Source organism: Zootermopsis nevadensis, unplaced genomic scaffold (assembly GCF_977971745.1).
Source record: "Zootermopsis nevadensis isolate Lab colony 2312 unplaced genomic scaffold, Znev_1.0 Znev_ptg000030l, whole genome shotgun sequence".
NCBI classification, from domain to species: Eukaryota; Metazoa; Arthropoda; class Insecta; order Blattodea; family Termopsidae; genus Zootermopsis; species Zootermopsis nevadensis.
The window spans coordinates 21,163,285-21,187,380 of NW_028259162.1; the positions used below are offsets into that span (position 1 = coordinate 21,163,285).

Below are 24,096 nucleotides of genomic sequence, written 5' to 3' on the forward strand. Positions count from 1 at the left end.
AAGTGGTTTAATGAACCTAAAATGTAGTAATGTTCAGAGCAAGATCATTAGAACCAACAACCTCATACCAGAGTATCAGAAAGAAATGGGTTCACCTTATGAAACTGCATGATTGAACGTAGCCTAATAAAATGTACCCATCACAATCCTCTACACGTTCGGCAGCAGCAATGTAAATGAACCACTCATTCTGTAAAGAAGATGGTTGAATAAATTCAGGTTTACAATTCTTGAGAAACATCCAGCTATGTATCCTCATCCACAACCTATATGAAGACTGTTACCAGCAGGGCTTCAAACTGTTTGAAATAAGGTTACGTTTAGGTTCACACTGTACAGTAATCTCATTTCCTGGTTCTGTTCCAGTTCAATGCCTTATGAGCTGTAAAACATTTGGTAACTGGTTTGAACCATTTCAAACCATTGATAAATGTAGTAATAACAGAGATAGATCTTTATATAAATGTAATATTTAAAAATACTAACTCTATGGAAGACTCCTTGAAAAGCTGAAACTCACTTTGACAAGGAATTCTGTGACTTTAATAGAACTGAATGTCCATTACTGTGTTCGCAAAAGCCTGCCACCATTCCCTATCCCGAGTTAAATGAATCCAGTCCACCACAGTATTTGTAAGATCAATTACAGGTAGCCCTTGATTTAGGCCCGGGATGCGTTCCTGTCTTGTCTTGTAGAATATCCTGTTTCATACTAATTTTCATTGAGGACATGGTGAAACCCACATATGACTGACTCACTCACATTCTACCAAATGACACGTAAAACATTTAGTATTAAAAATAAATTACTCCTTCAGCAGTTTGAATATATAACAGGCACATGATACGAATTGTCATCACACATAACATGGCAGTTGTTCATAATGCAGACACATGCCAATATTATCTTCTGGAGACTCCTCTCTGATGCCTGGACCAAACTGCACCCGGATGTTGAAAGGAGTGGAACTACCTGTAAGAACACGATCCAATAAGTGTCATGTTAGGCTACCTGTACAGCAGGCGGATCACAGGGATTTTTACTCACTCTCTATGCGACAGGGCTTCTCCCCCTGGTTGCAGAATGAGCTGCCACAGTGCAGCAGGTCACAGACCCCAGGTCCACTGGATTCAGGCTGGGAACATAACATATGACTGATTCTCAGGTTATTTTATAACAATGTTTCAGTTATTGGAATTACAGTGAAACCTCGATGCATCGTTTTCGGCGGGGGTGGGAAATAAAAACGATAGATGCGGGAAAACGATAGATGCGGGAAAGCATTAAAAATTTTAAAAAAAACAATGTTTCTCTTTCAAAGTTACTTCTTTTTACCAAAAAAGTCTTTAATGGACAACTGGTTTGTCAAAACTTTACGTTTTAGACCAAACAGAGTACTTTCCACGTTCAAAATGTTTTCCTCGTCACGTTCGCTAATATTATGGGCATAAAAGAACGACTTCACTTTTGCCAATGCAGCGTGTGCTTCGGCAAAACTCGGCACAGCTTCGGGCTCGCATTCGTCGTCTTCCTCACAGGTTACCGCTACTGTGTATTCCAAAAACATTCTGCGTCTTTCGGTATTAATTTATCTCAAAACCCAGCATTTTAATTTCTCAGAAACGATCATTGCGGGAAAATTGTGGGCCGGGACTAAGATTTTTGAACGATCGATGCGATAAAACGATAGTTCGAGGAACGATAGAAGCGGGAAAATGTAACATTATTTTATATGGGATGTATCCGGGACCGAACAAAACGGACGATGCATCCGGGAAAACGATAGTTCCGGGAACGATGGATAGAGGTTTCACTGTATATGGTGTTGAATAAGATGGGTAGAAGATGAAAAACAGTGACCAGGCAAGGCTTTGGAAAGAGACAGTCATTGCCTATTTCACTGCAAAGACTGGAGAAATCTGATATAACTGCAGAAAACCTAAGAACAGATCGTAATCTGGCCAAAATTTGAATTTTGGTGCCTCCTAAATACCAATCTAGTGCTACAACATGACCAAATTGCTCCAAATATTCTCTCTGAAGTTAAAATAATTTTGTCCAACCTAAATGTGAGTGTGTCAAGACATAGTGTCGCGAGTATTAGCCATGGAAGTTCAGGTTGCATCACCTAAGTATAGCAGAATTAGAGGTACAATGTTGTAGTGTCACTGATGATATGTTCATGTTAAATTACTATATTTAACTCAGTTTATTTCCTTCACTTAATTAACCAATGATAGTGCAACATACACAGTCATTTCCTGCAGACTTCTAAAAGCACAGAAGTAAATACTCAAAACATTTCTTGTTTACTTCAAGAATTATAAACAACTGAATCTAACAGCAAGCTCACCATTAAGAATTCCTCCGAGTCACATGGCATCACAATCTTGTCATCACAGTCTCGACTGTCTCCGATGCCGCCATCTCCTGAGCCAGGGTCTGTGTGGGAAAATCATTCAGTTAAATTCAGTTACCTAATGGCAGTAAAAGCAACTGATTAACTTGGGGAATGCAACCTGCTGACTATTCTCACCTGACAGAACAGGGGGTCCAATCTTGAAGGAGTTCTCATCACATGGTTCATACGCTATTGAGCACATTCCTGAAACAAAATCAGACTGTTACTTCATCCTCAATATTTTAACTGAAGCACCAGAATGTATACTGTTTCCAGTACATCATTACTAATAGACAAATAAAACCTATAGAGTTAATACACAAAATATCAGCACTGCTAAAGGAAAGCCTGCCGCTATATCCATCCCAGATCATCTGATATATTTCCTTTTTGCGTCACATTAATACTACTCTCCCATCTTCATCTTAGTCTTCAAAGTAATCACTACTTTCCCAGCAAAAGTCTGTACGTATTTCTTGTTTCTTCCATTCATAACTATTGAAATTCACGTGTAATAATTAACCTTCTGAAGCCAAAGGTCATGAAAAAGACATTTAAAGATTCAGTTCCTACTGGAAAGAAACCAACACATCTCATAATAAACATCAGCTGGTTAGTGTTACTTAAGGAACTAATTGCTGTTTACTCAAATCATACAAAACCACCTAAATACAATAAGTTGGCAAAATGCAGAATTATAAACTGTGGGTACATACAAATACCAGAGTGATTAATATGGTTAAATAACAAGATGCAATTCAGCTCTCTGGTAACATACAGGGTCATAGAATTCAATTCTGGTCAAGTACAGATTGTCTTTTTAACCTGCAAACAAATGGCAGACCCACTGAGTCCATTGCTACTCAACCTCACAACTGATGTAGTCAGTGCAGTAAAAGTAAAGTAAAGTTTGTCCCGCTATGCGCCATGTAGGCGCTTGGGGGGAGCGGAGGTATAGCTCCTCTCTTTCTTGACCTCGGCACTAGATGGGGGTGAGTGGTCAGCATCACGCCCCGGCCGGCTTTACCCCCGGGAAAGGACTCGGTACCCATTGTAGAGGAGGCTGGGTGGGCCCCAGAGCCGGTCTGGGCGCAGAGGCTAGAGGAAAAATCCTCTGCCCCCGCCGGGGATCGAACCCCGGTCGCCCAGCCCGTAGCTAGTCACTATACTGACTGAGCTATCCCGGCTCATAGTCAGTGCAGTACACATGGGAAACAGAGATGCCTACACAAACAATGATAAAGCAATTATATTAAGCCAGTGCCAAGAGAGACATAGTACACTCGATGGCCTGACACAATGGTCACAAGCAAACAAGTTCCACACATCAACAAAGAAAAAACTATGACTGTGGTATCTTGAAAAGGAGAAAAAATTTAAACTCCTTCAGATATCTGGGGCTACAGTGAAACGAAGCAGCATTGCGCACACATACCATGTGAAACAAAAGGCATCACTCGCAATAGTGGCCACAAACAACCTCAAAAGACCTTCTCACATCTTACTAGAAACAGCAACGAAATTGTTCAGATGAAAAATTGCACTGGTGATACATGGACTGGACATGATATGTCACCACCTAACAGAAAAGCACATGCAAACTACTGAAAGCTATGTTTTCGAAGAAGGTGCTCTGCCTGTCAAGGTATATATCCTTGTCAGGGAAACTTTCTTTATTGAGGACGTCAGATACCATCTACAACTATCTATAAGAGCCTCCAAAAACCACTATGGAAGATCTGTAAATAAAGGACTGAATCTGTTACAAAAATTATGTATACACATTCATTTATATACAACACATTTCACCTTCTTCCTGCCGCATACAGATGTTGTAGTCTTGGTCTGCCAGGTGACGGCCATTATCTGCAAAGTTCATTGTCTGGATGATTCCTGCAACATGAAACGTCCTACTCACCTAACTTGCAGAAAACAAAGTACACAAGTTGTGCAGTTCATTGTAATAAGAACAGATCACGTGATCATCACAGAAAATCAAAATAAATATAATTTATTTATCTTTGTACTGCAGCATTTTAGTTCTTTCAATACAGTTCATGTATCACTTGGAATGAGACTGAAAGCTGTCAAACACACACATGAATGAAGACCTTAATTTGAGAAAATTCCATGAGCATTCACAAATTTGTAAGTTTACATAATTTTAAGGTAAATGGAACACTCAGATTCAGCAGATGATAGTACATATAACCTTCAATACTCAGTTCTCCTCTCTTAATGGCTCAATAGCCTGTTACAACTTAGTACATGATCTCTCACACAACCTAACATCTTGATCTCTGAGAGCAACTTGCATGAAAATGTATTTCAGCAGTTTAAATTCTTTTATAATTTCTGTAGTTCAAACATCCATACCACTGCTACCCTGGTGGTACTGCCTACAGCCAGCAGGAGCACGTTCAGTGAACTCAATTTGTATGATCTGAAACATATGAAGGACAGAACATGCAGTCTAGGAAATAAACTGATCTATTTCATTAAGTCTTACACAGTCGGAATGAATATCACAACAGAATAACCCATTATACTATACAAAGAGAATTCTTTAACATGATTCAAAATGAACATACAAAATATTTTTTGGGGAAGGGATGCTACTTAATTGTTAACAAATTAAATAAACCAATTACTCCAACATTGACATCTTTTTGTACAAAATAAACAAAATATACATGATACAAAATTTTCATAATAAATAACTAGACAAATACACTATCACCAAAATTTAGTGACTGTGGTCATATTTTGGTTGTATACATGCATTCCAACATCTCTGTCATGCCTGATGACAATGTTTGAAATCATTATCTGAAAATTGCATCAGTATTGTCATCACATTATGATGAATGTCTCCATGTGATTCAAAATAAGACATGCTAAAGGAACTTCGGTTGCAAGAAAATTCATACAGAGACAGTGTATGAACCAACATTGGTACATGTTTCTTGAACAAAATTTGCTTTTCTGACAGTGATATGTGTTTATTTATTAATAGTGATATCCATAGTACATATTATAATAAACAGTGTAAAATTATTTGGAAAGGAAGTGGAAGAAAGCAGTCATAACCTAATTTGAGGTACCATCCTGGCATTTGTGTGAATAAACTGAGAACACCAACATAAAACCTCAGTCAGGATAGTTGATGTCTGGGCTAAGATTTGAACTCTGGACTACCTGAATACAAAGCAAGATCTCTGCAGAGAAGAGTGACCAGCTTCAGGATGGTAACAGGTTGTTAACTGGTCTCTGTCCACTGAGGTGGCACCTACATATCGTGGGCCTCTCAGAAAGTGTCAAGTATAAGAAATGCGTATAGGAGGGAGAATCCTCATGCCAGTGTTCGCTAGGCATAGATTAGAGGCCTCCAGTTGTTCGTGGCGAGAGCCTAAATATATTAGGAGGGCCTTAATTAGGTTGGTTCTGACTTCAGCACTGCAGTCTGTGTAGTTTGAATGGACCTAACAAGATCAGGGGTGCAAAATAGACCTAGCAGCAGTCTGAGAGCCTGGGATGACTGAAGTTGTCCCACCTGATTTAATACCAAGAGGTTCTACCCTATCTTGAAACTGTGATGGAACATACATATGTAAGAGACAATATAGTCCTCTATCTTATACTTAGTGCTAAATATTCAAATACATGCGTGGTTACTATTTCAATGATATAAGTTATGAAACCATGCAATAAAACTTTACTGGTACGTTACTTAATTAGCTTCTGTAGCAAATTTTTTTAGATACTGTAAGTTATGAGAGAAGACCCAAAATCAGTACTGACAATGTTCAGATTGAACAGGTAGTGAAAGAGAATGCGATTTTTTAAAAACAACAGTTTTTGAAATATTTCCATTGACAAAGGATCTGATATCAACAAGGATAAGTATTGCACTTGTGAATAAATGGCTAGAGTTCAGAGTGTGAAAATGGTACAGTAAAGAGAATTCTTATTCTCAATTCTTCTAATTTTTCTTAATTCACCTGAAGAATTTATTCTCTCATGCTTACAAAATTATTTTAATATGCCAAGATACAGAGGTTGGTTATAAGAAATGGTAGAAACTACGAGCAGATTGGTTAGCAGGCTCACCTTGATCTCCCACATACGGAACAAGTTGTTGTGGGTCAGGTTGATAACGATATTGATTGGGTCTTTCACATTCTCCACATCATAATACACTGCAACAGATTGTAATAACAGCATCACGGGAGTTACTCAGCTGATCAAGAACGTCCATCACTATCTAGACCAGGTCCTATTTTGAATTACTTTACTCAAGTTCATGATTTTATACACGTCTCTAAGAACAAGTCTAAACAAATTATGACTAAAATTAATTTTGGTCTTCAAGTACAACTGATACATTTCTAGACTAGCATTCTTTTGAACTCTAATTCTGAGTTTTCTGGTAGTCTAATAAATGATTTGGCTTAGGTGAGCGACGAGGAGCAGATCCTGATAATACGGTAATTTACATCTGAGTTCCATAAGAAGCATAATATTGAACTATTTCCGTGACTATTAACGTTTCAAGAAGGACTCTGCTCCATGTAGTTTGTTAGATGGCAGTTTAAATAGTTCAATATGGTTCAGCAATATCTTTTTGGTTTAAGAATTTCCAACAGAAAATTTCACCACAAAATGACAATATACAATGAAATCTTTTCCCTGGACATTATATCATGCAAACCGGTAGTTTAGTGTGAACCATATTTGAGTTTGATAAGCATCAAACATACAAATCTAATGAAATTCTATCCAAGTGATCAAACAGGCAATCGCAAATAGCACCATGTATCCAAACTCAAACCACAAAGGTTCCTGTAATACCACCTTTGTGACACACGACGGTAGATAATACAATAACGATTCAATCTACGCACCATGCTGGCCACTGTTCTGCCCACAAAGTTTCAGGTTCTGGGTCACTCCACCACTCATAACAAACACATCCGATTCACACACACCTGTCCGTCTATTCGGCTGCCCCTGTAACACAAGTGCAAAGGTAACGCGTTGGTACGAGCGACCCTTGGGCTGTTCTTCTCTATCCTGACATTAGGCTACGCACCAGATTGAAGTGCACAAAGTCAAGTCGCAGCTGGCTGACGCTGGGAGCCACCTTCTGAATTTGAACATTGCAGACAGCTGCATCACGTGACAGGGCAGGAAAGGCTGGGCTGACAAAGTAGGTCATGTTGTTGACAATGTCAGCACCACAAGTTGCTGTGACTGTAAGAATAAGTTAAATGGTGGTCCTACATACCTGCTTCCAATCTATGAATGCAGGCAGCCTAGCTTAAAATACGAAAAGATATTTATTTTGCATCAAGATAAACCTGACATTTGTAGAAACAATAAAGAAGCCGAGTAAACTTCCAAGACTAGAGTAACATTTAATAAAACACGATGGCATTCAGTATGGTGGTTTTTTTGAAAAATATACAAATATGTCGAAGCAACATTTATGTTAAATCTAAAATAACGTGGTGATTGCACGAAAATCATTTAATTTCTCCCCTGACAGTGACACTAAGAAGCCATGACAGCTGGCATATGACATTCTGTACGGAAACAGATCAGTAAAATAACTACAAATTCAATTACAGGAATGTCAGAAGCATCAATAATTGAAAGTTCATGGTAATGGAAGGGGTTTTCTTAATCTGTGAGAGTTCCTATATGCAGACAATATTGGAAGGATGTCCTCCTTGGAGTACACTAAAATTCCAAAGACTTTCTTTACACCACACCACATCACGGGTCATAATGTCAGCAGAGCAACAAAGAGAATAGTAAGTGCAACAATGGTATTCAAGGTCACTGATACAATTCCAAGATAAGTGCTGTAACAATGTGATAAAAGCCATGACAGACATGGGCAGGCCCGTAAGTTACTCTTTACTTATGGCAGAACGTAAGAAAAAAAATAGTACAATACTGTACCTCATAAATGTGAAGATTGTATGCTTACTTCATTACTTTAGGGAAATAAACTGTGATTATGGGAGGTGAGCTGACCTCTCCAACTAAATATCCAACACCAGGAAGTTGTACTCACAGACACAGCAAACTCCAAAACCCAGGGCACACGGTCCATTTGCCCGGCCACCCTGCATCCGGCACTCATACACGTTCAGACACACCCCTACAACAAAGAGATATTAATCAAAAGATGGTTATCTTCTGGGTTGTAGGACCATGTAATCTGGTAGAAGTTTACAAACATTTCAGAGGTCCTTAATCACGGCCCTGACAATGAGGCAGCAAGAACCTCTGAAACATTAATGTACTTCTACCAGACTACACAGCACTACAACACAAAGGAAAGCCATCTTTGTACTCACCACCACGAGAACCTCAGATCCTAGAGGTATTAATCACTGTGTAACATGAATAACTGACTCATCAGTGCATGTACATGAGTTGTACAACCAAGAAAATACATTGTTTGATAGATTAATCAATGTTAGTTATATGAATCTGTATGCAACTTTTTGAGAAAATATAGACAATAACTGGCGCGTACAGTCGCTGCCATGTTTACTTTATACTTTCAGTCTAAGGTGTAATGTTGAAGCACACTTACCAGTTCTGCGGCCATCATCCGAGGGACACTCCACACTGACGGGGATGGGGAAGAAGTTGAGCACTGCAACATAATGTCCATTGGAGCAGTATGATCACAGTGAGAAGCTTATGTTGTAAGCTCTTCCTAGAACTTCTTGTAATATTATCATCACTGTTTAAATAAATAGCTGTCTAACAGATTCTCTCATCAAAACCCTATAGTTCTTGTTTTCCATTCAGGTTACATGTTCAATCTCTTGGGTCCAAATAATTGCCTTCCCAATTGCAATTTATGCGCTTCCCTAAAAATAAAGACAGAGAGACACTCTGTTTAGAATCACATAAAACTACTGGAAAAATTGTTTTAAATGGGATATCTTCTTTGTTTTGACAAGTACACGAAATTATAACAACTGTTATTCTTCTGAATCTTGATGATGTGTGCACTCATGAGTATATACCCAACGTTTCGGAAAAACATCTTCAGCCATGAAGATGGAGCCAGTATGTTTCTCCGAAATGTTGGTATCTATGAGTGTGCACGGCGTGCGAACCTCAAATCTCACGAAATTATAGTTTTTCGATATAATAATAAACGTTTCCTATATGCAGTCTTCCATTCACTTCAGAGTGGTCTCACTTATTCTTGTCCCGAAACAGTTATATTTCAAAACCGTTTCGAAATTGTCTGTAGCAGGTACGTAATGATAGGCATTCGGCCTGTACAAAAAACGCCCATTCGTTGAATATACTCTAGGAAATCACCGTACAGTAAACAATATCACTGCATTCTGCAAGTAACCATAGACAAGGAATTAAAAAGCGTCTCCAAGAAGTTAACAATGAATTAAACTTTACCTCTGCTGGTACGATTGGTATCATTATTGCGTAGCAATGTACCATCATAGCCGAAATAACCATTCGACCACGGCCTGATGACAGGCCACGCGCTGGCGCCGCTCAGCAACAGCAGCACGACGAAGTGCCACGGTGCACACATGGCGGCCGTCTCGAACACATTGACCGTGACCCAATGCCCGGCGGTTGACACAACTTACGACCCACTTACAGCAGGAAAATTACCGTGCAAGGAAACTAAAACCTCGCAGGCTGCTCCCAATACTGACATATTTTTTTAAATGTTAACGCTGATTTTATAAGTTTAAATGAAGTATACTGTACTAATAAACGTATCAAAACACTGACGAAATAATTGCTCCCAACCTTGATCTATAACTGAGTGAAATTGTCAGAATTCGAGTAATTATGTAGGCTGTAGCATAGCAGAACGATGAAATACATTTCGCAATACTCTTTTACTCAAATGCACAACAGTTATTTGACCAAGAGCCACGAAATATTACTCGACCAGAAGATTGATCTATAAAAATCTAGACATTCTGGCTGGTCACATTTCTTAAAATGAAATACACACTACGCACGAACACGCCTGGTCTACACTATACGGTATTGTTTCAGGATGACATAATCGTTGATTACTTATCTTGTTGTTTAAGGGTGATGGAGGCAGTGTTCAGTCAGTAAAAAGTAACTATTATTCAACCAATATGCAATCTATCTCCCCATCCAGACTGAACAGAAATGAATGGTGCAAATTTGAAACTCTGGTATTGCAGTGGAACTAACTTCATTGTCAGAATAAAAGTGTATGCAAATCTATTTAACTGGTCAAGAAACATACTGTCTCCATTTTAATGCTTGAAAAAGAAGGCAGTATGTCCTCTGATATGCTAGTAGGTACCAGCAAGTCCACATCGTATAATTACTCATGAGACCAATATCGAGTCTTCAAAGCCACAAAACTTCAAATCTCATATAGTTTAACCAGTCTCAGTTTTTTGTTATCACATAAAGAAAGAAGGTTCCTTGGCCATATCAGATTTGCTTTTAAAAAGTACAAATATTTCATGCATATCAGTCCAAAGACCCTAAACGAAATGTACTAGACCACTGGAATTAATTCTCTGTTTTGGCATCTCAGTTGCATATATGTTAAGAATTACATTCAAGCAGAACATAAACTGAACATATGTACTGTAGAAATTATTTATTCCTTTGCTGCGATTTTTAAAATGCGATTCAATAAAGTGACTTTTGCAGCCATGCTACAAATATATGTATCTTTAAAAAACCATTCTCCATTGAAGTCAGTGATGCTCCAGAGAAATTGTGGTTGAATTGATTGAAATGCAGTATGATTCCATTCTTTAGATACTTTCAACCAAGAAGGTCAATTACCTTTTATGCTTAACCAGTATCTTGGTGATCTCAGTTCTAAGTTAGCATAAGATTTGTCAAATATATTTGGTAGCACATAAACATGTAAACATGCTTTTTCATATATGAAACAAAACAAAATAAAGTTCACTGATGTGCACTTACACGATATGATGTGAATTCACATTTCAAAATTGGGACCAAATTTCAGTTCTTTTGTGAAGCAAATGCAGACTAAAGTGTCACATCAATAAGGCAAATTTAAGCTATTTTGATTTTAATGTTCATTTCTTCATTCCTGCAGCAATATGTAACACTCCAGAAATATATTTTATTATAAACTCTCTCTTATGTGTAGGATTTGAGGTTTTCACAGCGGTGAGTATGAAGATTTCTGTCTTCTGGGTAGATGTTTACCAATGTTTCAGAGGTCAAACTGCCTCCGTCATCAGGGCGATGAATACTACACGGCGCAACAACCCAGAAGACAGAAATCTCTTTCTTCTTTCAAGTGTAAAAGATTAATGACCTCAACTTATTTTCCACTGTATTTAAAAATATATACTCTTCTAATTTTTTCTTCTGGAAGTGTTTAAGAGTGTTTCCATAAGACTATTGTTGGACTGACCTTCCCAAGCTTCGTACAGCAAAGGTTCATCAATCAGGGCTCATGGTGTCTAAAAATAACTTCAATATAATTCAACATAAGCTTGCATTAAATTATGATAAAATAAATAAGAATACTATTTGTGGAGGTCACTGGTAACAATGGAGGAGTTGGCATGCATGACCCCTGGACTGATGTCATTAGAAGAAAAGACAAAACTGAAATCAGAATAAAATTGTATATAAAAAAGAATTTGATAGAACACAACATGTTTCTTGGCAGAAAATTTACATTCTCAGCAACACCACTAAATAAATGAACTTTTCCCAAGATCTTCTTCACCACATTCTAAATCTTCTCAACCAATAAGGGCTATTACTTTACTTCAAAGCATTATTCTATTTTATTTTCAAGGACACTTAATTGTTCCAAACAAAATAAAATTGGTAAAAGCATACACGCCCAGCTATTTTAGAAAAAAAAAATTGTGTAGCATCTTCTCGTAATAATATGAAACAGAAGGTGGAGGATAAAAGGCTTATTGCTTAAAGATAAGCACAATTGTGGGAACAGAAAACGACAAAGTTCAAATCCAGGTTCTTTATGCAGAAGTAAAATGTCAGAAATGTTACAGGCTCAAGAACACATGTTGACAGACAGAGAAAACAACTCAAGAGTTCCATTAATAACAGTAACAAATACGACATTGTCATCGGGAGAACTGCCGCGTGTCGCTCGCCTTCTTGTTTGGTTGGCGATACACTTTATTCTTGTGCACCTTCTTATTGCTGTTGAGTGTATTAAAGTAACCATAGCCCCCGCCACCTTTCCTCTTGCGGGGACGAGAACCCTTACTGCTATGCACCTCTAATTCAATGTTAAGGAAACTCCAAGAACGTATTTGCTCAACCATCCCCACAAAATAACAAATAAATAAAAGTAAAAGAGAAAAGGACAACAGATAGACACTGTACCGTACTTATCCACATACTGTGTGCACCTATTTTCCAAATTTTCTGCATTAAAGCAGATGCACCTCACTGATTTGATATTTCGGTAGCAGAAAATACAAAAGGAATAACCAAATGCAGCTGTAGACTCAGCAACATTGTTCACACCACTTTTACTACCTAATGAGGGAATCCAACTCACCTGATGACTTTTAATGTCAGATCTAGATCAGCTGATTAGAGTTTACCAAAAGTAATGGAAAATTTTTAATTTCTTTCTGTTCCAAAACTTGAAAAATACAATTTACTCCTTAACACAATGCAAATGTCACCCTTGGGCTTTAAACACGCATTTAATGTCAAATATGAACATAAGAACACAGTAATATTATCTACTGTCCACCAGCCACGAGAAAATTCCTGCGGGGGGGAAAGTCGGTTCTGGCGCGGTGCAGGGGGGAATGTTTACTACCAGGTAGACTAGAGGGCTGTTATTGGTGCCACTGTGAAGTAATCTTAATAATAATCTGTGGCGTAACAGCCCTCTGAGAACCAAAGGCGACTAGCTTGACTGCTGGCCTCACATTCACATGCCTAAGCAGAGATGAACGATCATCCAATCAGATATAGGGTGATGTGTGGTCAGCACGACGAACCCCCAGCCATTGCTAGTTTTCATGACCGGATTACGCTACCCATTGTAGCTCCCCAATTTCCTCACAATGCTGGGTTGGCACCAGTCCCATACACTGGTCGAAAATCTCATGAGAAATTTCTTTCCCCGAGACTCGAACCAGCACACATTCCATATCACCGGTCCAAAGCATGATGTCTCAGACCGCGTGTCTACTGAGCGGGACAAGGTAATCTTAAAGCTATACCCATTAGAACACATGAAAGCCTGTTGTCTGTTGTTTGTTCAGTGCTTGTGGAACGAATGCTTTTAGGATGGGGCGTCAAGTCACCGCAAAATCATGCGCATATAACAAATTCCTAGCAGGGATTTTCTCCTGGTCTCTGGACTGTAGGTGAGGGCACATTCAATGAAGCTCTTCAATATGTAATTCTTTTCTTTTCCAGAGTTCTTGTACCCATCTTTCAGCAACTGCTAAGCTGTGTCATGTAGTCAGTGCCATGTATTATAAAACCACACAGAAAAATAAAGTTGAATTGCCTCATTACAGTAGGATAACTTGGAAACATTCTTTGCTCACATTCTGATAGCATATAAAGGATACGGAGATCGACGGCTGGCGGAACTTGGAAACCAAACGAAGCTGCAACCTTTGCCAAATCCAGCGTCTCCACATCAAATATCTGTTTGAGGTGATGCGAATCGTACGCCCTGACATATGCTTTATACGCTTCCTTAGCAGACAGATTGAGGAAGTAGTTCTTACCTATCAGCTTCTCTAGCTGCGACACAGGACAAATCCAATTTTACACATTATTAATTAGTGTTAAGATAGCACATGTATTTTAATAATTAAAATGTGCTTCAAAACTGATAATTAGTATCATTTCTGAAGCATCAAATGAAACGGTGCATAAAAAGTGGAGGAACTAGATTGTACATATGTTATAACTGCCTTAACTTTTCATGAGCCATTTACTGAAATAAGTAAAGAACATCACAGTTATAATCGTTGGCTTCCATTGGCTATGAACGGCCAGTATGGGGACTTGACACAGTTTATATGATCCATATCACATCATCCCTCCACGTTCAAACAGTACCAAATTGTGATATGTGGTAATTACTGGAATTAAAGAATATTAATTAATCCTCACTAACTCCATTCTAAGTTCTGACAGAAATTAAGCATCCTCCACTGAATATTCTGAAATGTAACTAGCTCCACACAACAGTATTCCTATTAAGAAGCTGATAGTCACTCAGCCAGCCAAGATATTACATGTACTTTGTGGAACTCAAATGTTCACTGCCGTGTTCAGAAGTACCCACCAGTGGACCCCTAGCCTGAGCCACACAAAACCAGTCCACACTCTACTTTATTAAGATAAAGTAGAAATTTGTTATAAAGAATGTTCAAAGTGTCATTTTATAAGCATCCGTGATATGCAATTAAACACTTGCAAAGATAAATATTTCCCTCATAATCAAACCAAAAATAATGAAATTGATTTCACATTACCATTTATAACAAAATAATTTTAACCGAACTTTTACATATTCTATAATACTGGAACCGAGCATTTGTCTTATTGTCAGTTTACAGTATATTCAAAAATGAGAGTATTTGTGAGTATAATAAGCACATGGATATTTAGATTGAATGGGTTAGTACAAACCTTCAAACAAATATGGTTTAGTGGTATGCTACTATGACAAACAGCTGCAGCTCGACTGTGTGCGAGCCCGAACACACAGCCGATAATGGTTAAAGGAGAATGAAAGGCTGGCAGCACTGTTCGTAACTGTGTACTCACTTGCAGCTGGATGTCAGAAATCTTGTTCCATGAGAATTCAAACTCGTTTAGTGGGATACGTGCTTGTTTGAGGTACCGCAGAAAGCCTAATTCCTCAGGGCGCAAGATCAACAGTGCATGGCCTTTGCCCCCCTCACCACGTGCAGTTCGACCGACCCTGTGGATGTATTCCTTCGGGTCGTCCGGCGGATCATACTGCACAATCCAGTCCACAGCAGGAATGTCCAGTCCTCGAGCAGCCACATCAGTGCACAACAGTATCCCCGTCTCTGCATTGCAGAACTGGAAGAATGTTGTTGTACGCTTTGTCTGCTTCTGCTTTCCCTGTTCACATCAAAACATTCCAGCACATTCCTTCACCATTACTTTAAAATTACAAACTGAATCATTGTTTTAATGAAAACAGCTGTCACAATATTCTGATACATTTCGTGGTTCAAGCAGCTGTTCTGTTGATTGAGAACAATCTTTAAATATAACGTAATATACAATTTAAATAGGTTTTGCTGTACAAGAATACTGTTGCCATTTCACTGCAGCTAGTCTCCATTACTCAAACTACACTTCAGGGATCAGGAAACAGAAAGCAGTTGGTTCTTCTCTACGCTTGGCCTACAGCCAAGTTGGACAAACAATGGGCAGAGACAAATGCAGGGCCTAATAATGAGTTTGAACATACATGAATGCTCATCACGGGTAGATCTATGTAGTTGAGAAGTTCATGGTGAAACTTGACTGAAAGACATGAGCTGAAGAACACCATCACCTTCTTCTTGCGGTTCTTTTTGAGGAATGTGAACAGAAGCAGGAAGCGTTTCTCCGACGGACAAACCACATAGCCTGAAACATCATAATTAAAGACAATAAAAATGGAAAGCAGAAACATGGAATACTGATAATTGGCAAGATGTAGATTTCGACAGCATCAAAACACTGGCAACAATAAAATAGCAATGCACCCGCTTACATAGAAATTCACGCACCTTCAACAAAGAAACTCTCAACGTTTACTGACTAAGAAATGGAGCCCATAACATCACGTTTCTTCTTCTTCTTCTATGGACCTCCAGGTTGGGGGTTGGTCGCAAGGCTAACAACCTTGCACCGTAAAAAGGAAAATGTTTAGATCAAAGCTTCGGACAGACGGACCTAACAGAGGACCAAATGGAAGGGGAGAATTGAGGAGGCCATGGACCGAATATGGACCGGAGAGCCATAGAAGAAGAAGAATACATTTCAGTAATCTTCAGGTTGATAAATAAAATTGTACCACTTTCTTCAACTTACAAACCTTGTTCCAGGCCCTCCACAGTTGCTTTGTCTGTCTCATCATCCACGCCAACATAGAAGGGCTCCTTCTTAAGTGCCAACCTGGTAAGAGCCTCTGTCTTCTGCGTGGTAGTAGCACTGAAAAGCATGGTCTGGCGTCGCTCTGTCCAACACAAAGCACTCAGATTGAAGCTTGTGAACCAAGTAACAGATCTAATGCCACATTTCAGTAACTTAATTCTTCAGTTCACCAGCGCCACTCAGTGCAAAGCAGAATACAACCACAGAGCAGAGGCTGCAGTCAACTGAAGTCATTATGCAGTTAATAGTAATCAAATCCTGTTTCCTAGTCAGATCATATGCAGAGGCAGGGCACTATACAAGTGTGTGTGTGTGTGGGGGGGGGGGGGGGGGCAGCGTGTGGAGGCAAGTACTATAGTCATATGCTTGTTCTTTTGTATACTTCTGGAACAGAATCTTATTCTGACAGAAAACAATTTAAATTAGTTGTAAATAAATCCGTGGCGTAACAGCTCCAGAGAGCCAAAGTCGACTAGCTGACTGCTGGCCTCACGTTCACATGCCTAAGCAGAGGCGAACGATCATCCAACCAGATATAGGGTAATGTGTAGTCAGCATGACGAACCCCCAGCCATTGCTAGTTTTCCTGACCGGATTACGCTACTCATTGTAGCTCCCCAATTTCCTCACGATGCTGGGTTGGCACCGGTCCCATGCACTGGTCGAAAGCTCATGAGAAAATTTCTTCTCCCCCGAGACTCGAACCAGCGCGCATTCCGTATCGCCGGTCCGAAGCACTATGCCTCAAAAAGCTGAAGTAAATGAGGAATGGAAGAAACAACTGGGGGGAGAGGCAGTGGCACAAACATATGTGCGCTTATATATGCACGCACGCAGATATGCGTATGAGAGCTTCTGCTAGAGAAGCATGTTGTGGGCAGGATATGCAGCTTGTATTAGGAAGACGAAAAAGTGAAGAAATATGATGAATAGTGCCAATGCCAGAGTCTCATCGAACCTCTGTAACTGTGAATTTGACAAATTTCCTAGCTACGTACATAAAATAATTTAATGCCAGCCATTACTCACTCGATATCTCTGCACTTCAGATGTCAGTTGATAGCTGTGTAAAGACAGTTCGCACCTACTGCAGCCAACTCCTTTCTGTAATTACTATCCTGAGATGCCAACAGCCCCTAACATTACACTAAGAGAGTTAGCGACCTATGTGGGATTAGAGGTTGTTGGTAAGAATGACCTGAATATAAATACCGAGTTTCTCATTATCTAAGCTATTATAGTCGGCGCAGTAGTTTTTGGCTGGTGGAGAAGCTGGCGGACGGGCCTAGTCTGTGTACCTGAGGTGGCACGGTCAGTGTATTTCTTTTGTTTGGCGTTCAGTCGACAAGCTCCTCGGTGCAGTCAGCATTATACGATCGCGAAAGAGACTCGCTCCTAGCCTCCCCCTTGAAAATTCCACTAGCCAAAAACTACTGAGCCGACTATACAAACAATATCTTACATCATAAACAATTAATGACCATTTTGTTACTCTTAGGTTGACCTGTTACATGACCACCCTTCAGATGTTTGAAACACGACTAGCCCATTGATGATGCAGTGCAGGGACCTTGTTCTGCAGCTATGTAACATTTTAGTAACACTGTTGTACAATCAAACAAATGCCAAACTTCTATATCACTCGTGTAATGACTCACTGGGCAAAAGGTTGATGATTTGCTTCAATTCCTCTTCAAAGCCAATGTCCAGTATCCGATCTGCCTCATCAATCACAAGGCATTGCAAGTTCTTGTAAAGGAAGTCTGAGGTGTTCTGGAGATGGTCCAAAAGCCGACCAGGGGTGGCCACCAGCACGTTGATACCTAATGTCAAAATGGCAAAAGCTGTTAGGCATTCAGATCATGACAAAACGACAACATGCCATAAATACAGTTCCTTAAAATAGTTTCATTCTAATATAAATGTCACTGAGCCACGGTATTCAGTCAGCATATTGTCCGACTATGGACTTAATGACTGGGGTCTGATCCCTGGCACGGGTAAGGGATTTTTCTTCTAGCCTCTGTATCCAGACCAGCTCTGGGATCAACCTCGTATTCAACGGGTACCACAGTTTGGAATGAGATTATTGTTTTGATATGTGCAGAAACACAACTGGGGCTGACACTGAAATCATATAAGTGACAATAAACACTTTGAGTGTCCTTCCTTATGCTCTACAAATTTCAATACTGTGCATAGCTTACTTTTTATAACACATTTGTAAAAGTTTAACAATCATTTATAATCACCCTGTATGTCACATTTAACATAAAGGAAAATTATAAGACTTGAAGACATGTCTTGTGATCTTTCATTGGATCATGGTACCACAGCGTTTACAAATGGAGTATTCGTGTATGTTATGACAGAAGATACAAAATACCATTCTCAGCTGTGTGCATGTACCAACCTTTGGACAGCTTCTGTGCCTCTGCCTGCCTGTTTGCCCCACCCATAACAAGTCCATATGTGTGATGGTGATATTTCATCAGCTCCTTCAGGACACCAAATGTCTGCATGGAAAGCTCTCTTGTAGGAGATATCACTATGCATCCCGTCCCTGCAATGAACAAGACACAGAGCATCATAACCCCGACTATGTAGTTATCTTCTTCATTAATGGTAGAAATATGTTTATGATGCAGATACAGTGAAACCTCTATCCATCGTTCCCGGAACTATCGTTTTCCCGGATGCATCGTCCGTTTTGTTCGGTCCCGAATACATCCCATATAAAATAATGTTACATTTTCCCGCTTCTATCGTTCCTCGAACTATCGTTTTATCGCATCGATCGTTCAAAAATCTTAGTCCCGGCCAACAATTTTCCCGCAATGATCGTTTCTGAGAATTTAAAATGCTGGGTTTTGAGATAAATTAATACCGAAAGACGCATAATGTTTTTGGAATACGCAGTAGCGGTAACCTGTTATGTCGCCCAACCAGCACAGATTCTTTTGGAATGAGGGGTCAGCGGTGCAAGGGTGATAGTTGGAGTGAATGGCGGTGCCCATTGTCAGAAATTTTACGATTTTAATTAGGGTGCACTCATATTTCGTTCCAGCGATGCCAGATGGCATGTGCAGTGTGAATTTCTTCACAAATGCTTTTATTACAAGTACAAAGGAAAGGCTGGCGGCACTTTTCATTCTTCTGGTTCATCTCGTTTCCAGCGGTTCAGGGTCTTCTACAGCTACGTTTCGTTGAGTTCGGCAGTAATAGTATTTCCATTCTTCCTGTTATTGTCCGCAAAGGGGGTGGGAGTGGTGAGGAAGAGGAAGACGACGAATGCGAGCCCGAAGCTTTGCCGAGTTTTGCCGAAGCACACGCTGCATTGGCGAAAGTGAAGTCGTTCTTTTATGCGCTTAATATTAGTGAACGTGACGAGGAAAACATTTTGAACGTGGAAAGTGCTCTGTTTGGTCTAAAAAGTAAAGTTTCGACAAACCAGTTGTCCATTAAAGACTTTTTTGGTAAAAAGAACTAACTTTGAAAGAGAAACATTGTTTTTTTTTTAAATTTTTAATGCTTTCCCGCATCTATCGTTTTCCCGCATTCATCGTTTTTATTTCCCACCCCCGCCGAAAACGATGCATCGAGGTTTCACTGTACATACAATACACTTTAACCACTGAAATATTTAACGCAGTTTAAGTTCATTACACAAGCACACTGAAATTCCAGTGGTTTTTGGTTTTTTAGAGATTTTGTTTCAGAGGACATACCGTGATTTAAACATTTTAATGACATAAAAAAGAAATGCAAATTATCAATGCTGCCAACACCAACTATTAAAATTGTAAATAAACACTATCTTTGAACAAAATGCGCAAACTAAATGTGCTTGCTCTCATGTTGGGCAAACAATAAACAAACATCTTATCAATGAAGAAAAAATTATTCCAAAGCAAATTGTTGATTTTAACTGTAACTGAATAACCTAAAAACTAACCTTCCTTCCTGCAAGCATTGTATCCTTTTAACCTCTTTATGTGGGTCAATGGTGGGGGCTGGCCTATTCTTATAAAAATTTATGGTATTTGTTTACCTTACTATACATGAATACATAATTTATACCATAACTGTCACCTGTTAACAGAATGACATCCTAGCCAGCCAATGGCTTCTTCTGGATAAGACAGCACACATCTGTATGATCTAATTGGAGACTCCATCCACACTCAAAAGAAGCATTCAGTAAAGTGCACGTGTCCCCGCCTTCAACTCACCATTCCGAGGCATGAATTTCAGCTTATAGATAAGTTCAACGGCAGGAATCAGGAAAGCCAGAGTCTTGCCGGAGCCGGTTTTAGCTGATCCCACTAGGTCCCGTCCTTCCAGCAATGGAGGAATAGACCGTGCCTGGATTTCAGTAAGAGTAGTGAAACCCATATCATTCACCGCCTTCAAAGTGTTCTCGCAGACCTTGTCAGCTAGGGAAGCAAACGTAGCACTGCTCAGAATTGACAATGCAATTCCTGAACCTGGAACTGAAGAGAATTAAAACTGATAGCATAATCTGCATGTTTCTCTGCCTTTCAAGAACGCCAAATTTAACGCCAGCTACAGCCCTACAATAAATGTATGTAATGGACAGTGGTTATGATGCGGCTGGTCACCAACCCAGAAACTTTTTGAAGAAGAATGAGACAGAAAGACTTCACTTGTATGTATCTCACCAAAATTTAGCTACTCAAGAGACTAACTGTTTAGAAACAACAATCAAGAAAACAGGGGTCTACATGTTGTGTTTGAAGGGCAACCATGTTTGAGTCCGCCCACTTCTTATATGCATACAGATAAACAGATGGACAAAGTGAGCTGGATACAGTGATAAGAAACTCACACAACCTATATCAAAATATTCTATTCATTACAATTCAACTGGATTAATAAACACACAATATTAATGTGACTATATACAAGAGGCCACACACGTCACGTCATGTTGTAACCTGCTTGCGTCAGTCCATCAGTTTTCTTTCAACAAAGTGCAAGGATATCTTTTACATACATGCAACAAGTGCTCACTGTCAAATTCCAGAATGAATTATTCAGGGATACATTTCCCCGATTCTCCTGTGCCAAACAGAAACCATTCCGATCGAATGTGGTGGACATTTCCAACAATTAATATATCATTGTCTTGTTTTTTGTGTTTCCTAATTTCAATGTAAGTCGCCCTCGGTGGACTAGTGGTTAGCGTGCTCACCACTGGACCCAAAGTTCGCGGGTTCAATCCCGGCCGAGGTCGATGGATTTTTAAGGATAAAAAGAAATTGGTAGCACAACTTCCCTTCGGAGGGGAAGTAAAGCCGGCGGTCCCATGTCGTAGATTTACGGCATGTAAAAGAACCTTGCGAGCATGATACGAGAAGTTTCGTAAGCAAAATTCAGCAGCCATTTCTCACCCAAGTCTCTTCTGATTCACTGCTTCACTGCTAGATGGCTCTGGCAGTCAAATCAGGAGTAAGTAGAAATTGTGCAGAGTCAGTGGGCTAGTGACTCACTACTCTTAAATGCACGCTTTAAAGACCATGAAACCTCCGAAAGGAGGCCCTATGTTCCACTTAGGAGTTACAGGAACTAAACTAACTAACTAATTTCAACGTGTCAAGAATGGGTTGCATGACTTTTGGAAAATCCTGAATCATCTTAACCCAAGTGATATGATATGGAATTTCATATTTACAATTGCAGGCAATTATAAAAGATATGACTTTTCGACCACTTGTACGTGCTCTGCGGGGTTGCTACAAATTAGCCTAAGAATCAACACTATTAACAGAAATGTTATGATACAAAATGTAATACCATTATTATCATGCTAATAGCTACAGTTACATTCATTCTGACCGACCTTGGCTGTGGCGGTCTCTTGATATTCCTGATGACAGGACAATGGTGAGAATGGTAAATGGCAGTGGAATTCTACAACAGTATTTGCTAAGAACTACAAACTGGCCTGCTATTCCTTACAGTCGCCGAATTTCACCTTTCATAGAAGGAAGGAAAATGAAAAGTACTCTTCTTACACCTGCAGTCTGAATGGCTGCCAACATTACAGAACATCACAATAAGTGTATTTACATTTTGTTGTCAGGTCCTCCATGTGTGAGGCCGCTGCCGCTGCTACTACTTCTTCTTCTTTCTCTGGTGAATCATCACTGTCATCTCCAGCATCAACCTCTTCATCATTACTTTTCTTTTTAGTCTTCTTTCTCCTTTTTTCTGCAAAACAACAAATACTTGATTGCACACGCCTTGGTATACAAGAGATATTTCTATATGCGAGAAAGCAGCCTCAAGAGAGCGAGACTTATGAATGCTGTATCTGAAGCATCTAGATCACCGGTAGCCTCTGTGATCACTTTCAAAACTTTCACTACCTTTCCACTTGAAATTGAAACAATAGTAATTACACACTAAAGAATAAAAGAAAGTTAAAAAACAAAATATATGATCTCTGCTCACTTTCCACAGAAGTGCTATCAAAGTCAAGATTTCGTTTCCTTGGACCATCATCCACAGTATCCTTGGTAACAAGCGTTACTTTCTCTGCTTCCTCGGTAACACCCTCATTTACTGTAACATTAAAAGTTTGCAACATGTAACATCAGAAATGATCATCAAATAAAAATAATGTTGCCTGTTTCTGTATTAACCCTTTGAAGTTGAAGCTCGTCTAAATGATATTTAAAAATAGTTCTTACCTCACAGAACACACAACACTTCATCATTACTAATATCGATCAATTGGTCAATGCTGTTTAAGCATTGTTTATTCTATGATCACACAGAACGTATAAATACATTCTGTGGGCAAAATGCTTTAAATGGTTAACAGTGATTTAATCAGTTTTATTCAATAAACCTCTAATGTTCTGATGGTACACCGAAAGACTACTGTTATTACTGAATTCTTCCTTTGCAGTTGGCTTATTTGTGGTGATTTGGACGTCTTTTGGGTATTTATGCGGAATTTCGACACTTCTAAAAATGACTCGATCTTGTACCATACGATAGAAATATTGACATGTATACGCGTTAAAAATATATTTACCGCACAAAACCCGGTATAACATTGAGCACTAAAATAATTTTACGTCTACTAACAAATAACGATTACAAATTACGGTTATAGTTTACTTTCCAAAACTACAAGTGAGGTTACGTATACCCACATGTGAGGGGAACATCAGTTTTTCTTTTCAGAAAGTTCAGTTTCTTGTGTTCTCTCTTCTTCAACTTGCGCAGCAATATCTTCTCTGGCACCGACATAATTCTTATAGAATAAATAATTTGAAAGACGACAACATGTAAAACACTGCTATAACTCACTCACATGTGGCCACACACAAACTGCTTAAACAACCACAGATAATGTCTATCATCCTGTACTCAGCCTAATATTACTTCGCCACAGATATACAACTGAAATAGGGAAGATGGAGGCATATTAGCGACATCTGTAAATTTCTTTGAAATAAATAGGTGTTAGAAA

General features: G+C 39.2%; 2 protein-coding genes across 3 annotated transcripts; both read right to left on the minus strand.

Annotated features, from left to right (window-relative positions):
* Window positions 1-450: 450 nt before the first annotated feature.
* On the minus strand, window positions 451-10,360 carry LOC110838169 (uncharacterized). 2 transcript variants are annotated; one of them, XM_022081107.2, is made up of 12 exons: window positions 9,852-10,360; window positions 9,013-9,075; window positions 8,485-8,571; window positions 7,495-7,655; window positions 7,307-7,412; window positions 6,513-6,601; window positions 4,779-4,845; window positions 4,212-4,295; window positions 2,538-2,606; window positions 2,355-2,443; window positions 1,049-1,136; window positions 451-973 (listed from the first exon to the last, which is right to left on the minus strand). In XM_022081107.2, exons 1-12 carry the CDS (start codon window positions 9,991-9,993, stop codon window positions 858-860), a joined length of 1,161 nt encoding a protein of 386 aa, XP_021936799.1. In that variant the 5' UTR covers window positions 9,994-10,360; the 3' UTR covers window positions 451-857. The 2 variants fall into 2 exon arrangements, with proteins under 2 accessions (XP_021936799.1, XP_021936800.1); XM_022081108.2 differs by having other exon boundaries at window positions 9,013-9,295; window positions 9,852-9,976.
* Window positions 10,361-12,423: 2,063 nt separating this feature from the next.
* On the minus strand, window positions 12,424-23,987 carry pit (probable ATP-dependent RNA helicase pitchoune). The gene is made up of 11 exons (XM_022081081.2): window positions 23,777-23,987; window positions 23,067-23,177; window positions 22,683-22,823; window positions 20,822-21,082; window positions 19,003-19,152; window positions 18,248-18,412; window positions 16,531-16,671; window positions 15,919-16,079; window positions 15,240-15,563; window positions 14,027-14,204; window positions 12,424-12,705 (listed from the first exon to the last, which is right to left on the minus strand). The coding sequence occupies exons 1-11, from the start codon at window positions 23,871-23,873 to the stop codon at window positions 12,548-12,550; spliced, it is 1,887 nt and encodes a 628-aa protein (XP_021936773.2). The 5' UTR covers window positions 23,874-23,987; the 3' UTR covers window positions 12,424-12,547.
* Window positions 23,988-24,096: the final 109 nt, after the last annotated feature.

What these genes read in the sequence shown, in the direction of transcription:
- LOC110838169 (XM_022081107.2), bottom strand. Translation starts at nt 9,993, where the DNA reads ATGTGTGCACCGTGGCACTTCGTCGTGCTGCTGTTGCTGAGCGGCGCC. An exon ending in GGATGATGGCCGCAGAACTG is followed by an intron (nt 8,572 to 9,012) that starts GTAAGTGTGCTT and finishes TCTTTGTTGTAG; the next exon opens with GGGTGTGTCTGAACGTGTAT. An exon ending in GAAGCCCTGTCGCATAGAGA is followed by an intron (nt 974 to 1,048) that starts GTGAGTAAAAAT and finishes GTGTTCTTACAG; the next exon opens with GTAGTTCCACTCCTTTCAAC.
- pit (XM_022081081.2), bottom strand. Translation starts at nt 23,873, where the DNA reads ATGTCGGTGCCAGAGAAGATATTGCTGCGCAAGTTGAAGAAGAGAGAA. An exon ending in GGAGGACCTGACAACAAAAT is followed by an intron (nt 21,083 to 22,682) that starts GTAAATACACTT and finishes AATTCTCTTCAG; the next exon opens with TTCCAGGTTCAGGAATTGCA. An exon ending in GGCACAGAAGCTGTCCAAAG is followed by an intron (nt 18,413 to 19,002) that starts GTTGGTACATGC and finishes TTTTGACATTAG; the next exon opens with GTATCAACGTGCTGGTGGCC.